This window comes from Strix aluco, chromosome 17 (genome assembly GCF_031877795.1).
Source record: "Strix aluco isolate bStrAlu1 chromosome 17, bStrAlu1.hap1, whole genome shotgun sequence".
Taxonomy (NCBI): domain Eukaryota; kingdom Metazoa; phylum Chordata; class Aves; order Strigiformes; family Strigidae; genus Strix; species Strix aluco.
In genome coordinates, this window is record NC_133947.1 from 16717661 (window position 1) to 16734740 (window position 17080).

Genomic DNA, 17080 nt, shown 5'->3' on the forward strand with positions numbered 1-17080 from the left:
CGCCGCACACATCGGCACCCACATGCCTTTCACTAGCTGCAATATGCAGGAGGACAAACCCACTTTGGGTTCCTCCAGCTGCTGGCCTTAAGCAGAGATGCCTCAGAGGGCCCTCGGTCCTGTCCTGTCACCCTGGTGTCCCTTCAGCTCTACCGGCCCTTTGCTTCCTCACACTTGCAGCAAAGCTATTTTGAGAGAACAGGGATTAATTTTTGACATACCTCAATATTGTGCTTCCAGAAAACTCAGGTTTTGAAAAATAGTGTTCTACCCCTGAGCTCTGTTAGTTGGCAGCTGGTCACGAGTGCTGTCCCCCAGGGCTCGGGTTTGGGGCCACTCCTGTTTAACATCTTTATTGATGATCTAGACGAGGGGATCGAGTGCACCCTCACTCAGTAAGTTTGCAGATGACACCAAGTTGGGTGGGAGTGTTGATCTGCTCGAGGGTAGGGAGGCTCTGCAGAGAGACCTGGCCAGGCTGGAGCGATGGGCTGAGGCCAACTGTATGAGCTTCACTAAGGCCAAGTGCCGGGTGCTGCCCTTGGGCCACAACAACCCCCAGCAGCGCTACAGGCTTGGGGAGGAGTGGCTGGAGAGCTGCCAGTCAGAGAGGGACCTGGGGGTGTTGATTGACAGCCGGCTGAACAGGAGCCAGCAGTGTGCCCAGGTGGCCAAGAAGGCCAGTGGCATCCTGGCTTGTATCAGCCCTAGCGTGGCCAGCAGGGACAGGGAAGGGATCTCACCCCTGTACTCGGTACTGGTGAGGCCGCCCCTCGATGAGTGGGTTCAGTTTTGGGCCCCTCACTCCAAAAAGGCCATTGAATGACTCGAGCGTGTCCAGAGAAGGGCAACGGAGCTGGTGCAGGGTCTGGAGCACAGGTCTGATGGGGAGCGGCTGAGGGAACTGGGGGGGTTTAGTCTGGAGAAGAGGAGGCTGAGGGGAGACCTCATGGCCCTCTACAGCTACCTGAAAGGAGGGTGCAGAGAGGGGGGATGAGTCTCTTGAACCAAGGGACCAGTGCCAGGACAAGAGGGAATGGCCTCAAGGTGCGCCAGGGCAGGGTCAGACTGGCTCTTAGGAAGGATTTCTTTGCAGAAGGGGCTGTTGGGCGTTGGAATGGGCTGCCCAGGGCAGGGGGGGAGTCCCCATCCCTGGAGGGGTTGAAGAGTCGGGTTGACCCAGCGCTGAGGGATCTGGTGGAGTTGGGAATGGTCAGGGTGAGGTTCATGGTTGGACTGGAGGAGCTTCAGGGTCTTTTCCAACCTAGACGATTCTGTGATACTTGCTCTGGTTTGCTATGGTATACAAGATGTGCCCAGTATTAATGTAGGTAACACATACAAAACCAAGCTAAAAAAAAAAACACCAAGGACAATCTTGCAAGACAAGCACAGCAGGATCGGTGGGAAGCGTGGGGATTCTTTGGATCAGACTGTGCCAGAGTGGGAAATGCATGAGCCTTTTGGGGAGGATCAGGCTGGAGGAGGAGGAAGAAGTTAAATGCAACTGGGTTGAGAAGTGTCTCCTGAAATAGAGGAAGGCATGAAGACACGTGGGGAAGAAAGGTGATTCTCGGCTACTGAAGAAGTCTTTCAGCTTCCTCCTGTTTCCAGCCTGTCTCAAAAGATAAGAAGAGTGGAGTAAGGCAAAGCATGGGAAACATTCACACTCATGCAAACAGAAACTCCCTGGGAGACAATCAGGTGTAAGGAACGTCCCTCGTTACCACCCCTGTGACTGACACCCCATCTCCTCTTCTGACACCTCTGAGGGTCTCCCGGGGCTGGGGGAAGGGCTTTCGCTTGTCTGTGGCACACTGGAGAGGTGCTGGAGGTGGGGTCCCTATCCCAGAAGCTGGGATAAAGACATAAATAGAAAAAGACATGAGCAGAACAATCCTTTCCGAAGGAATTAGTCAATGCCTGTCCGCCGGCAGGGAGCTTTAGAGATGCAAACATGAAGGAAAAAAGCAATCTGCTTGCAGCTTTCCGCACATCAACAATATTTAATTATTAAGATAAGTCATACACTAACCATGATGTTCATTATTGTGTTTTGGTTTTTTTATGGAATACGTTTATACGTTAATTTAAAAAAGATTTTTTTCTGTGTTGCAAGCTAGAGTGGTGAATGAGATGTGGGATTATTGTATTAAATAATAAAATAATTAAATAAAGGTTTTACAAAATTAAACCCCGTTTTACTCTTTTCATGTCACTTCCCCTGCAGGAATCTGCATAAAGCCGGTGTCAGGGGGGGCTGCAAGGGCTGGCTGCAGCTGTGCAGCTCCGCGGGCCCGCAGCACCTCTGCTCGAGTTACTGCTGTTAATCATACGTATTTTTGCAGGACCAAAGTCTTTATTTTTCCCACAGAGCGCTTTTGATTATTTTACTAGCCTGAAATAGTAATTGCCACGTGTTTCTTTTCTCTCCCTCCGCTGGGTAGGGGCTTTCTGCTGAAAGCAATGACTGCCAGGGAGAACAAGAGCCGTTTCTGCGGTGCCACCGTCCGTGTTACTCATTTCTCACATCGATAAAGGTTTGGGTGAAGGGACGAGGCGAGGGCTGTGCTGGGGCATAACCGCTGCTGTAAGCGCCCCCGCGCTGAGGTGTCCTCAGGGACTGCAGCACCGCGGACCTGGTCATTAACCAGAAAAACAGACTTTTAAATAAAATTCAGCATTGCGGCCTTCGCTGAAGCGGTATCAGGTCACTCTCTGGCTTCTTTTCCATCTCCCCTGTGGTAAATCTAAATAAAGTGGAATTCATTGATATTTATAAAGTCTGAAACCTGCAGATGAAAAGTTCCTCTGGGTGAAGAGCCTTGTTTCCCAGTAATTTCCAACAGAGGCCTTAATTATTATTTTTTCTTAAACGTCCCCCAGGAAATACCTCTGTAAACACGTTTACAGAAGCGGACGCCACCCCCCCCGGGCAGGCACAGGCCCTCTGCCCCGCCGCACACGGGCTCCCCCCGCGGGGGCTGCGCGGGACCCCTCGACCCCGCCGCGCCAAGGGGCTCCCGCGGGGCGCCCCCCCGCCCCACTCCGCGGCGGGAAGGGCCCTTCGCAGGGGCCGGGCTCGGCGGAGGAGCCACGACGTCCCGCGGCGGGAGGGGCCCCTGCTCTGGGGCGGGGGTACGGCCCTTCCCGCCCCACGCGGGGCAGGGCCCCCCAGCTCCCCGCGGGGCCCAGGCCCAGCCCCGCCGGGGGGGTCCGTCCGTCCGTGTGTCCGTGTGTCCGTGCCCGCGGGGGGACACGCTCCGCCCCGCCCACGCACCAGCCCCACGCGCCCCCCCGCCCGCTCCCCGCGCTCGGACGCAGGCGCGCGCGGGCGGCGCGGGGCGGGCCGGGTCACGTGCCGCGGCGGCGGAGGGAGGCGGCGGCGGCGGAGCGGCGCCGGCCTGCGCTGGGTGTCCCGGGCGTCCCCGGGCCGCGCGCGACACCCCCCCCACCCCCCCTTCCCCCCCCGCCCCGCCCGCCCCGCGCGCGCCCCTCTCGCCGAGGCGGCCCCCGCCCTCCTGCGCGCGCTCGCGGCGCGGGCGCGGCGGCGGTGGCGGAGGCAGCGGCGTCGCCACCGCGGCCGCCACCAGCGGCGGCAGCGCCAGGTGAGGGCGGGGCGGGCCCTCGGCGGGGCCTCTCCGCCGCCCGCGGGGGGCGCGGGGACCCGGCGGCGGCGGCGGGCGTGACAAGAGGCGGCGGGGCGGAAGCGGCGCCCCGGCAGTGTCAGGGCCGGCGGCGGCTCGGGCGGGGAGCAGGCCGGGCGCGGGGCGGCGGGCGCGGGCCGCAGGCGGGCGGCGCGGCAGGAAGGGGCAGCGGGGCCTGGCGGGGCGCGGGCCCGGCCCGCCGCCGGCGGAGCGCCCCGTGGGGCCGGGCCGGGATGCCCGGGCCGGGGGGTGCCGAGGGCTGCCGGCCCCCCTCCACCTCGCTCGGCAGGAGCCTGTCAGCGCGCTGCGGGGGGCCGCGGCCTGGGGCCCCGGCGCCGGGTGAGCCCGCTCGGCCGCGGCCTGCAGCCTGCCCCGGCCGGGGTGGCCGTTGAACCGGCCCCGTCTCTCCCGACGCTCAAATCTCAGCCTTTTTCGCACAACCTGTTAAAATCAGCCCTGCGCCCCCGATTGCGGTCCGAGACCCAGAGGTGGTCGCTCGGGGCTGCAGCGCTGTGCCCAGGGCAGCCTTGTGTTTCCCGGGGGAGGAAAGCGTTTCTGAGCTAGAGGTGGGAAGCAGTCGGGGTGCTGTCAGCCACGGGAACTTCTGGTCGACTTAGGACGTTGTTTCTGATTTTAGTTTCTCAGCCCTGACCTCATGCGGGCGTTGACGTCTTTGTAAGATGTCAGCAAGGATGCATTGACGTTTCTTTGAACCCAAGCTTTTGTTTAAATTCCTCGGTAACTCTTTAATATAGTCAGAGGGGTTTTGTAACTTACTCCCTCCGTTTGGTTTCTGCCTTTCTCTAAATTTCATCTACTTTTAGAACGTCTCAGAAAGCACAGGGTTCTGATTCCTTCAGACTTCTTTGGGGAATGGGAAGCAGAGAGCTTTTCTGTCGCTCACCTTGGGGTGGTTTTGAAAGCCGGCCGCAAATTGTAGCGTTACGAGCTTTGTGTCCTCATAACCCCTCAGCTTCCGGACAGGCACATTTGTGCTCATTCCCCTAAAACCTTTCTCATTCGAATTTTATTAGAGGAAAGACACTGCCTGTTGTTGGCATTTATAATTGTGCATTGTATTCATTCTGACTGGTTCTTTAGCTAAAATATCCTTTAGTATTTCCCATATGAGAACAGGGAACAAATTTGGCGTTTTCAAAAAAGGTCGCCAAGTGTAATAACCACAACTTTGGATTTAGCAGCTCTTTTCCAGTTCTAGCAAACATTCCCAGCTTTTCTACGCATCTTGTACAGAGAGAAACAAAGGTCTCAAGGCGTGTATCCAAAATGGCCAGGTCTGCCAGTCTCTGCTCTAAACGTGCTACCTTACAGCAAGACATCAAGGTGTTTGCTAGAAATTCATATGCTCTTCAAATATTCACTGAGCCGCGTGGTTTCCTTTGAAAATTAACCGGGTTTATCAGGAAATTTGTCACAGTAATACTGTATCCTGACTCTCCTATGAGGAAAAAATATAAAGGGGGAGGCTGCACACAGACCTGATCTATTGAGAAATGATGGTTTTTGGTATTTTAAACCTACAGAAGGGTATTCTGTTAGGCTTCGGATTTTGGCTGGAGAAATTCCCGGCAGCACTCTCCAGCCATTCTCTCCAGAAAGCCTGTTCTATAGGACTTGGAGGGAGGAGTTGTTTACAACAGGCTTCCAACTGAGTAATTTCACACTATTCTAGTAAAAAAAATAGGTGCTTCCTTAAAATGAAAAAAAACTGTGTGTGGGGAAACCTGAGAAATCCAGGCCCCCTCTGTGCATCCCTAAACTAAGTGATAGCGTTTTCATTTTTCAGTGGCTTCAATACTTGAAAATATGGGGGTGTAGAGATGAATTCTGCTGAATGATCGTAACGCCACTCTTTGTTCTGTTTAAGTATGATACTGGCAAAGATTGCGTGCCTTTGTAGTAGATGTTAAATATTTCAAAACTGATAACTAAATAGATTTGCAGTGGCAACGGGATTGCTACTGAAGATATCAAAGAGTTAACGAGTCTGTAACAGTTTGATTGCATTGGGAATAGTGACATTTTATAGGTCACTAGTGTACCTCTGAAGGGCAGAAGGCATGATGGTGGTGTCTGTTTCAAAATCATGCGGTCTCTGTTGAGAAATACAAACGCTGTGGCATAGAGAGAATACGAGTGAGCAGAACGCCTGTTAGTGTGTAGACTGTTGAACAGCAAGACTTAAACCTGTGTATTGCAAAAACTGTGTTCAACCAGACTTGTTCCTTAACGCTGGGCTGGAGCAGAAGTCATGGCAGAGAAGGCGTAGGGTTGGTAGAAGTTAAGGGGCAGAAGTGGAAGGAGAAAAGTCCTGGATGACACGGACCTGAGGCAGGGAAGATGCATTGTCAAACTGCGGTGAGATGTGTTAGCCAGATGCCCAACTCATCTTTGCTCTGCTGAAGCCGTGGATATTTCGTGTTTTGTCTTGATGCTGCTACGAACTCTGGTGTCCCCTCCAGAGCAGATCACTGATGTTCTTCAGCAGGAACTACCTGTTGCAGATGACTGAGCATTTCAGCCACATAGTTCGTTAGTTTGTATGTGTTGGTAGCTGAAGGTTTGGCTCAAGGTGGTGTGTGAAACTCAGTTTGTCTAGTGTCCTGGCTAATTAGAAGGAAGGCAGGAAAGAAGGCTTTTCAGTGATGGAGTTGAAAGTTCATCTAAGCTTTGGATTACACAGAAGGATAGTAATGGAAGTTTTCCAGAGGTCCAGGAGCCTGGGGTTTTTCTCAGTCCATTGGGGGTCGTTTTCCATCCAGTGTGTCTTCTGTCATTAGTTGATGCTATTAACAAGCATCCTGCTTGATACAGCTGCATAGCACATCAAAAACAGCACTCTGAATAGCACATCAAAAATTGCTATTGTCGTAATTAAAAATATAAACAAGAAGTGAATTCTGTCATACATATGTTGCAGCCTTGAGGTTGTGTCACAGTAAATAACCCTTCTTTATTTATTTGGAAAAAAAGAAAGGCGACCCCTGCGTGTCACAGCGTAGCTGGTTTGGGAGCTGGGGTGAAGGAGGGAGGTGCGCAGGGGCCTCCACAGCTCGGGAGAGCCATCGTCTTTTTGGAACTGAGAGGACAGTTGCCTGCTTCTCCAGCTTCAGTGAGTAGTCTTGAAGCATAACCCTAAACAGGTGTTTGGATCAGATTTGTATGAAAATTGAAAAGTACAGAGGATGAATGATGCCTTGTCTAAATTCATTTGTCTTCATGTAAACTGGTAACTTGGGGCAGGAAGTTGCTTCTACTGAGTTGCATATGTGGGAGCCTGAGCTTGAGGTTTGATGTATAAAAGGGACTGATCTAGTTATTTCCACCAAAAGATGCATGCTATTAAATTCTCCAAGTCCTGTGCATATCAATTTTATAATTTTTATTCTTTTAAAAATCAAATGGCCTACCAAGACTGTGCAGCTGGTATGAGATGGCGTTTCTCATCATGGTTTCTGGGAGTACTTACAGAGACTGAATTAGATGCAAGCCCCTGTTCTGCATACACGTGCGCAGGCACGCTCTCACAAGCTTCCCTCCTTGCTGGATGATACAAGGAAAATGTGAGGAGTTATTTCTGTCTTGCTTCCTGATAAATTGGAAGCTTTAGCGTCTGTAACAAGATCGTTTTTGCCATCAGTGACTGGAGAGCACATGAGAGATGAGCTACAAGGCTCAGACTGGCGATTCTGGTGGGTGTCTTTCCCAGAGAAGTTGAGGGGTTAGCAGTTGCAGTCTTGGGACTATGGCTGTAGGAGCTGAACCTCCCAAGACAAAAACATTACCATTTTTTTTAGTGAGGCTCAATTAAGAATAATACTGGACAAGAAATAGTGTCTCATTGTTTGGTTGCAGCATGGGGAAGTGTTCCTTCTAAGGCTATTTTGGGGCGCTCTTCCCATCCCAACAAGAACGTGTTGCTGTCTAGTTCTGCAGCATCCTAGTTCTATTGGAAGGTGCAGAGTTGACCAGTGATTACGTGGTTCTTAATAGCAGTAGTGACAATAAATAACGCTTGAAACTTGATTCTTCCAAAAGCCCAGAGCAGCACAAAATAAACTGCGAGTTTTTATACAATCAAGAAACTCTGAACAATCTTGATTTTAACAAAAGCTGTACCTGCTTCTGTTATATGAAGGTGGGGTTTTTTTTGGTCAGGGAAAACAGTCTCTGTGTTACTGAGTGCCTCATATCAAAGGAATACTTTAAGCTGTTTTAGCTTAAATCTTTTCTTCATACTTTATAACATTTCATAGTTTTAAAAACTTTAGTGAAATTTGCTAGACTTTTATTACATGTAAGAAGGAAGAATTGTGTAACAGCGAAGAGGTGCAGTTGTCAGTCAAACCTTAGTTCAGAACTGGTAATCACAAGAATACCTGGGCTGGTTATATCGGCATTTATGAAGCTTAGTGAGGATTTGGTGATAAAGGAGTACCTGGGGGGCATGTCAGCCCAGAAGGGCTCGGTAGTGGTTAAACTCAACTCTAAATAAAACGCTTGTTGCAACATAAACAATAGATTGCTACTTGAAAAGGAGTTTTCTCATAGCCTTTGGAAGGCAAGATAAAATACAGTTTCTTGTCAAGATGCATCTGATTTTAAATAGCATCTTATTGTACTTGTTTGCTGATTGCATCGATGAATCTTTGTGAAAAGTTACATGCTGCAAAGCTCTGTCATAGTATTAATCTGTTAGAAGCTGTGGTATTTCTTCCAAATGGAGATATCCTTAACATGTGAAATTAATAATTCAGCTAATGGGAGGTGATTGCTCAAATAGTACACTGTGTAGACTACAGCTTCCAAGAAAATTGCTGATTCCGAGTTAACTGGTGACTTAGGAAGAAGACTGGCAGCCTTCTTGTGTTGGTATCTATCTCAGCTGCTGAAAGTAGGAATTACTACGTGGCTAACTTAGCTGCAGTTGAAACTCGTTCTGGAGTTACCATCTTGCTTTTTAAAGAAACCCTGATGATCTCGTCAGTCAAATTCTGTTGAAATAAAAATTAATGGCTCATTTGAGACGTGCCCATTGCAGCTTGGCATGAGTTGTGGGGTGTCAACAAACTTTATGAAACTTTAACAAACCAATGTTCTGCTAAACCTGCTGTCAAAATACATGAAGATATCACTGCAAAAGGTCGTATGTGTTACAACAAGCTGTAATTTTCTCCTTGTCGGAAACACTTGGGTTTAGGTGTTTTATGCTTGAGGGCTATGGGAGTGCAGCAGAACAGCGTGAGGAGTGGTGAGTAGTTCTGTATCAGAATGAGTGAAGGAAGCCTGCCTTCCTGCAGACATAGTTGTTTGGTTTTCTTGACACCTGGGAAGGCATAAGCTCTAGCCAGAACTCTGCGTAGATGGAACGCTTCGCAGGGCTGCTTTCAGGGATTCCTTGCTGTCTGCTAAGGTATGCGTTCAGTCTCTAGGCATTTCCAAGGTCTCTCTCAGATAACTTACTGTAATGAAAGCTGGAGTTAATGAACCAATGTTGATTAGTTATTTTCCTTAACCAAATTTCATGTGTATAACAGGAATGGAGACAGCAGCAGTTAATTGTTGTTCTCACAGCCTGGGCTGCCCATCTTCAGTTTCTTACTGGAGTTTGCTAGGGCAGCCTGTCATTCCCAGTCCTCTCTTCTCTGGAGCAGTTGGGTGTCTGCAGACCATCTCACACCCTCCACTCGTGGTGAGGGAGGGTCACCCTTCCCCTCAAAGGGAGAATTGGAGGAACAAAAAGCCCCTCAGTTCCTTGCAGCAGGGAGTTCAGATGATCTCTCCAGTTCACCACCCTTCAGCCAGATGCTGACTCTTGCCCCTGCCTTGCCAAGGCATGCATGGCTTGAATGGGGGCTGTCAGCTCTGAGGCCTTAAAAGCAGATTTTACTGGGCAAATAAGGACTGTCCCTTCACGTGAACTCTTAGCGTGGCTTTGGAGATAACAGGCCAGTTTACATGACTCAATTTTAGGCCACCTAAAATAATCTGTGAAACAACCTTTAATAAAAAAGGTGAAAAAATAGAGCTAGTGCAGTATCTGCTATGGAACATGGAGAGCTTTTTTAGTTTTGGCTTACACTTAATAAACGATATTAAAACTTTTGTATTTCAGATTTTGGTTTTGCTTGTCAGTTTGGTGTCTGGTCGTGGTATTTAGACAAGTTTGCATATAGCTGGAAACAGCAAATTTACTGCTTATCATTTAACCACTTGCGTCTTCTACTTGGTACTGTACTCCTTCTTGAATTACAGTGCTTATTTAGAAATAAGATGCCACAGGGTGAAAAGTGTCAGATGACTATTAAAAGTGCTACAAAGCATATATGATCTGATTTAATGTGAATACTCTTTCCTTCCCTTTGAGTTGCTGGGCTGGCAGAAGTGCAAAGGCTATGGCACAACACTGAGGCTTTTAAAGCGATTTTACTTTGTCGTCTGGATAGAAGATAGCAAATTTCTGCTTTGTCTTTCTGAGTCTTCTTCCCTCTTCTGTTTCCCCAGTTTGTTGTGGGGTAGTCCCCTTCCCCACTGATGAGCAGGCTGGCATGTAAGCAGAAAATTTCCTTGAACAGCAGCACTGGGATGTTAATATTAATCATCTTGGTTTGAGGGGCGGTGTTTTGTTTTTGCTGAAGCCATTAGCTTTACTGCTGCATTTTCATTACCCTGAGAGGTTTGAGTGCAACCTGATGAGACCGGGAACAGGAGCAGGTTCTGGGGATGGATTCACCTCACTTTGTTGGCCACCTGCAGTAAAAATGTCGTCTGAGTTGGTCATGCAAGCTCATAACGTGTTTTTGGAACAAGCCGAACCTGGGCTGGTTTAGGCGCCTGCTTAGGATGAGCTGAAGCGCATCCTAGTTGTGCCAGTTTATTTTTTCTGAAGATGAATTTAATCTAGAAGAGTTTATCTTAAGACTTAAATAAATACATTATTTTAGATAAAACTTGGAATCTTTAGAAGAATAAAATGATATTTCCAGGCAAAGGGAAACATCAGGTTTTTGCCTGTAATGAAAGATTGATTTTTCCAGATCCTCAGTTTTTGCTGTTAATGTTTGAATATAGTAACACACGTGCTTTTTACATTACTAAGGAGAGAGTTGGATTTGGTGCAAAACTGCATATTAAAAATCAAGGTATTCACTGTTATATTCAGTATTTTTGTTACTTGCATCATTGTCTGACGGAACATGGTGCTTTTCTTTCAGGATTACAGTTTTGGGAGTTGCTGTTTAACCATGCTTGCCAGTCTGGAATTACCTGAAGACCTGTCACCTGCCACAAAATACTGAAGTTGTGGAATTTGTTTTGGTAGGTAAAATAAGCATATGATGCATTTGGATATCTCTCATTCTTACATATTTTCCTCTGAACTGTCCCACTAATAGGTCCTTGCCTCTAATGTCTCTGTGTGTTTGAGGGGCTGGGCTGTCTCCAGAGCTGACTTTTCAGTCTGCCATAGAGGGCTACGGGCATTTGCCATCAGCTTTGTAGCTGTTCTCAGACCTAGCTCCGAAAGAGAACAGTTGAGACACTTTTGTGGTGTTACCCCTCTTTAACGCCAAAGTTTGAAGTTCAAAATTACTGGAACTACTCCTAGATAAGTTGTTTCAGAGGAAATTTTACTGCGTGTTTAAGTTTACTTTTAGGTATTTGTATTAAACAGTAATTCTTAGCTTTCTTTAATCTCCTTGTGTAACAATATGACACTTGTCTAGAATTTGTTTAAAAGTCTTTTTTTGTGTATTTTTGCCAAAATCAGGTGTGTCATTTTAATCTTTTATCATAGAATGGTTGTGTGTATATAGTTTTATTCATTGGTCACATTTGATAAGCTCCAAGATCACTATACTAGACAACAAAGTGGTTGAGACAGCTGTAGGAGGGTAGTACACTGTTAACAAATTTGCAGTGAAGACAGTGTTATGATCAGAGTTTTTCTGGGTTTTATAGGTGGTATGATTTAAAAGTATGCCTGTGTGGGTGCATGTGTGTATATGTTACGTATTAAAAGAAAGCCATCCTCTCAGCAGTATTCTGATAAAGCTAAACCTCCGTCCCCATCCTGAAAAACTGAATAAATACCTTTACATATTTTCTCACTGGCACCTAAAACACAGGAAACAAGAAAACATTCAGATGTATTATTTAGGACATGGTTTTGGCTGATTTCCTTTTTTTTTGTCCTATTAAGTTGCTTGAAAACCATTTTTCAGTGAAGGCAGAAGCAAGGAGGGTTCTGTATCCTTCAGAAATTATGTTGCTACTACTATCGGAGACTTTTTTCTTCACTTTCAGTTCTGGATTCCCCAGAGAACTTCATTGCAGTCTCAATTCTGGACTGATTTTTCTTTGTCTTCCCAGTTGCAGCTTTAAATAATGGTCAGTGTGAGGGTGAGGACCCTGCTCAGTGCTGACTTCTGCCATCCGCTAGTGAAGGCCAGCAGGCCATCCTCCCTTCTGCTCTCACCCTTTCCAATCTTTTGTGTAATTTGGAAGAGTACTTTTTCAGGCATAGAACAGGATTTTAGTACTTTTTATTTAATTGGGCTCCTTGCGTATTTGTTTTGAGAGGGTGCATGTTCTGGTGTGACATCAGTTGTGAAAGTGTTTATTCTGAGTTGCCTGAAATGTATAAACAGCTTGTAAATCAATAGACTGTGGCAGAAAACCTCAGACAAGTTACTAGACAAAGCCTTGTTTTGGTTTACTTGCTTTGTGTAGTGCAATGGTTAGAAGAAAGCAACACAAGAGGTTTCAAGTTCTGTTTAAGAAACAAACTGACATAACCTTAAGTTTGGATCAGTTGAGCGGATCTTAGGATGAGGATACCAAGATACCTTTTTTTTTTTTTCCCCTTTTGCTTTTTTAACCCCCGAGACCAGCACTTCCATCTGGTGGTGCTGGCACTCCAGAGCCTGCTGGCTTTCTGGTGTTCAGCTGCTCCCCAGTTAGTGACAACTGGCTGTTTCAGATTTTGCTCTAATCCCATCTCTCCCAGGGACTGGATGAGATTTTCTAAGTATTGCCCAGTCACCTGGCACTGGGTTTGTCATGCAGGCTTCCTTTTACTATCAGGGCTGTTGGTGGGGAACAACACATGGCATGACAAACTGCCTTCTGGGTTCCCCGTGGTGTGCAGTGGGACCCAGCTGTCCATCAGCCCAGAACTAGGCTGTGCCATCGCTGTTCCCTACGTGAATTCTTCCTCTGGAGAGTCTCCGTCTTGCACATGTTAGTCGGTCAATTGTTCCATCCATATGCTAAGGGTACCTGGGAGCTGCAGCCTTCAGCAGCCCGGGGGGTGCCCTGTGTCCTTCAGTTTGGACGCTCTTCATGGGCTGTCCCCTGCCACCCCCTACCCCCAGACAATAGTGCAGGTGCATTTTGGTTATTAGTCTTTTATCTGGCTATTTATCCCCACCTCTCTTTCTTCAGTTACATATTTTTAATAATTAGACTATACTGAATAAGACCAACTTTATAATAAACAAACATGACACTTTTTATGCTGCTTAGCCTGTCCCAGGCCAGATTCATGGGTAGATGGTTGCCGTGTGGTAGCACTGAACTTGCTCTGAGTTTCTAGAAACAATTGTGTAACGGGAAATATTACATTGGAAACTCTAAAACAACAGGGTTCAGGGGCAGGAAGGAGGCCATGCATGTTCTTTGAGTGGAGAATGATACTCGGAGACCTTTTTGTGCTGCCATGTGAGCATGAACGCTCAGGTTCATGAAACGTGCTGTGGTTATGCAGATCAGTTCAGGTATGGTTCTTACTCATCAAAGATACTCTGTAGCCTGCCGAGAGTTCATCTAGTTTACAGAAATTGTTGAATGACCAGAGTTTTACCTGTGTGTGCTTACGCGAAGAGCTTTTTGTGTTTATGTGAAAGAGTGTTGAACGAAGGTACATGCTAATTATGGTCATATGCTGGCTTGTGATTTATGGAAGTCAACCCTATAACCAGGAGATTACAGAATTTGTTAGGACGGGAGATGCAGCTGGGATTCATTTAGTTTGAGATGGACGGCGTGCTGTGCTCTGCCTGAAGAGGAAGATTTTGCAAATCATTACTTCCTCCTGTCATACTTGAGATAAATTATACCTGAATATAGGAACGGACTAAACTGTGTGTGTTGGGAGAGAGAGAGAGCCCTCGGAAGATGGATATAGCAGAGATCCTTGAGGAGCATAATGTGGAAAAAAAAATATGAAGGGAGCTGTAGCTACATGTTCTTATCCAGAAAGTAAAATTTAAAGCTCAATCTTGTTGAGGTTTTTTTTCTTAAGTTTTCCCTGCAGTCCTATGATTTTCTGAGTCAAATGAAGCAAGGCCTGTGCTGCTTCAGGATCCAGCAAACTGTGTTTTAATACTGTTCGTGAAGGGCCATAAATTCAACGAATCCTGTCAGATTTTGGCACATTGAAGTGAGGTTGGTGAAATCTGGTCTAATCTGCAGCATTTTCATGAAGTCTTTAAAACTGTGGTTTAAGCAATCTAGGAGTCTTCTGTTCTTTCACGGAGAAGAAGATGGATGGTTGAGACACTTCCATTCAAAAAAAGATTTTAAATGTTTGTGTTCTTACAGAGAAATTTTTCTTTCTTTGTTGTGAGGGATTGTCAGAAGTACTCAGTGTTTCTCACTGCATGTGGAACACCCCATCCCCCCAAGCCATTGTGCTTTTTCAACACACGTGAGCCTGTATATTGAGCTGAGATTTCTCTCCCTGAAAAACATACTCAAGATTTTCAGATAAATAATTTTTATGTAATCTTCAAAATACGGTGCTTATATTTCATAGGATGCTTGCCTCGTTCAGTGCACAGAGTGACTGTGCTTGGTTGTTATAAAGATTATTTGTGTAGGCTCCCAGCTCCTTTCTCCCTGAAGTCAGTGTATGTGTCGTGAGTGATGTAGGGATGCAGAAGGAGAAGGAATTCTCTCCTGGTTAGTGTGAAGCCAGCTCTGGTAAGGACGTTGCCTGTCCAAGAAATATGTGTGAAAACCAATGAAAACAGCTTTTCACAGATGCCTATTAATTCTCATTCTCATTTTCTGGGCACCTGATATGAAACTGTGTAGTTTTAACTTAAGGGAGGTGCCAAACACTCAGACCTGTAATTTAGATACAGAGCTGAGCAGCAATAAGTCTGGGGAGATAAACCCAAGATTTAATTGTCTCCATGTTCACCTGCTAATGAATTTTTGTCTCTATTCCCCATCTTTAAAATTTCCATAGTAATAATAAGTAACTTACGAAAGCACTATGGAAATAGATCAGTGACTGTGAAACATTTTTACTTGCTTCCCATTGCAGAACTGCAGAGGAGCTTGTGAGACAAAATTAGCTTTGTTTTTAATCTGAGATTTGAGTCATGTTTGAGAATGAAGGCCTAGTGCTGCAGTATGAAGACAGTAACTATATGTAAAATAAGTAATTATTCATCAATGCCATTTAGCCTGCCTAGCGTGGTGTAGGGTTGCAAGGGAGGAAAAAAACCTGTATTTTGTAAAATCACAGTAAGTGTGTGCAGAGAGACCTGCCCAAGAGCTGAGGGTATTATGTGACTTCTGAGTCCTTGTTTTTTCATTTGTAATAGTGTCCCTTCATCAACGTTATGCAAGTGTGCAAACAGCGTAGAGGTGAATCTAAGCTTGTCTAACATAGTTACATTTTTTTTTATTAGAAAAGGCTGTTTTCTGGCCAGTATCTGCAGCTCACCTTTAATCTCAGAGTTGTGGTTTTAATTTGTGTTGAGATCTTGAACCTCTGCCAAAACCCCAGTCTGTATCCTATTGAAGGGTACGTTGTCCTGAACTAAACGTTTTGGGTGGGTTGTGCTGAATACCGACAGCTTTGGAGTTACGAGGTCTTGACAGTTCTGGCTGTTGAATTGATTTGTTTTTGACGGCGGCGGTCAAGGTCCCTTTTTTGGTTTTGACATCAGCTTTGGCTGTTGGTGTAGATGGTTTTAATCCTTTAGCAATACTTGCAAACCATTGAGTGTGAAATGGTCTCGCCAGGAGGAGTGAGTGCTGTCTGTAGCCCTTGTAAGGGCTTGTGTTGGAGTGGAAAAGTGTGGATCTTAACTGAACGTTGGTATTGCTCACTGTAGATGGAGGGATAACTTCTATTGTGGGTTGTACTTCTGTACACATAACAGCTTAGATCACTATCATAATGTCAAATAAAGTTTATTGCGAAGTCTAGACATTTTATAAAGTAAAAGCCACCAGGCATGTGGCTTGATTTACTGAGTTCATTCTTACTCAAGCTCAGTAGGGGCATGGGGGGGAGTTGTGGGCTAGCACAGGGGAAGCAAATTTCAGGTGCGTAAGCAGCTAAAAACCCCTAAATCTTTACAAACTTTTAGAAAGAAGGCATAGTATGCCTGAGATTTCCCTGGATGTGAGCAAAATATTTGTCAGATGCTAAATTTCTCCTGGGAAAAATGTGCTATGGCTTTCCTACTGCTTTGCTGGACAAAGGAGTGCCTATTGCATCTGCAGTACCTAAAACTAAATTTGGTGGGTTTTCCAATCTTTCTATAACTAAAATATTGCTGTGAGTCTTATAATTTCTTGGCAGTCAGGCACTGCAGAATTGGTACTGGGTGCTTGCTTGTCCTCTGTACAATATGGAGATGAATGTAATTGCTTTTGTTTTTTTTTTTTTCCCCTCTACCTTCCTTTCTACCTGACTGTCGTTTAGGTCAACTGGAATACTTCTCAAGTCCCGTGCAGCAGGTTTCTCTCAGGAAACCACTCTTGTTTGTTCTGGTGGATGAACAGCTTGGATACTGCAATGGCCACTGTTTTCAAAGTCGCACAGTTTGTCTCGCAGACCCTAGCATTGGGTCACCCGGTAGGTTTTTCTGTCGGTGATCTTATATGCCATAGAAAGCAGATGTTAATGTCTTTACACATGTATTATTATACTTACTATAATTCATTTTTTCCCTTCCAAGCATCATCTTAACGTCTGACAGGCTCCCGTTGTTGGAAACAATGGTTTTGGATGATCTACCTAACTTAAAAGATACATATGCCTCCTTGTACTCCTCAGCTATGGAAGACTTAGAGGTGGATTTTGATTCAGGACTGGAGGAAGATGAACTGAAACAGGAGGCTGCTCCTGAGGATTCCACAATCTTTGTAGCTTTTAAAGGAAATATAGGTGACAGAGACTTTGAGCAGAAACTAGATACCATACTGGAGAATGTGCCTGGCCTTTTACACATGGGTAATGTACCTTCTTGTCATTTTTAAACTGTCCTTAAAAATGTCCTTATTTACCTAGTCAGGGTACTTGTACAAAGAAATAATTTTTTCGAATTACTTAGTTTGTAATAAGATTTGTTGGGTTGTTCTTAGTAAATGTGGGAGCTGTTCTTCTC

The 17080-nt window shown here is 46.2% G+C and overlaps 1 protein-coding gene across 8 annotated transcripts in view; it reads left to right on the forward strand.

The window, feature by feature from the left end:
* Positions 1 to 3534: 3534 nt before the first annotated feature.
* Positions 3535 to 17080, forward strand: part of NCOA6 (nuclear receptor coactivator 6) — a 47427-nt gene continuing 33881 nt past the window's right edge. For all 8 annotated transcript variants that reach the window (XM_074843471.1, XM_074843473.1, XM_074843474.1 and 5 more), the window contains exons 1-4: positions 3535 to 3608; positions 10883 to 10985; positions 16396 to 16548; positions 16652 to 16926. In XM_074843471.1, coding sequence (XP_074699572.1) covers positions 16692 to 16926 — 235 coding nt within the window. In that variant the 5' untranslated portion in view covers positions 3535 to 3608; positions 10883 to 10985; positions 16396 to 16548; positions 16652 to 16691. The remainder of the gene's footprint in view (positions 3609 to 10882; positions 10986 to 16395; positions 16549 to 16651; positions 16927 to 17080) is intronic.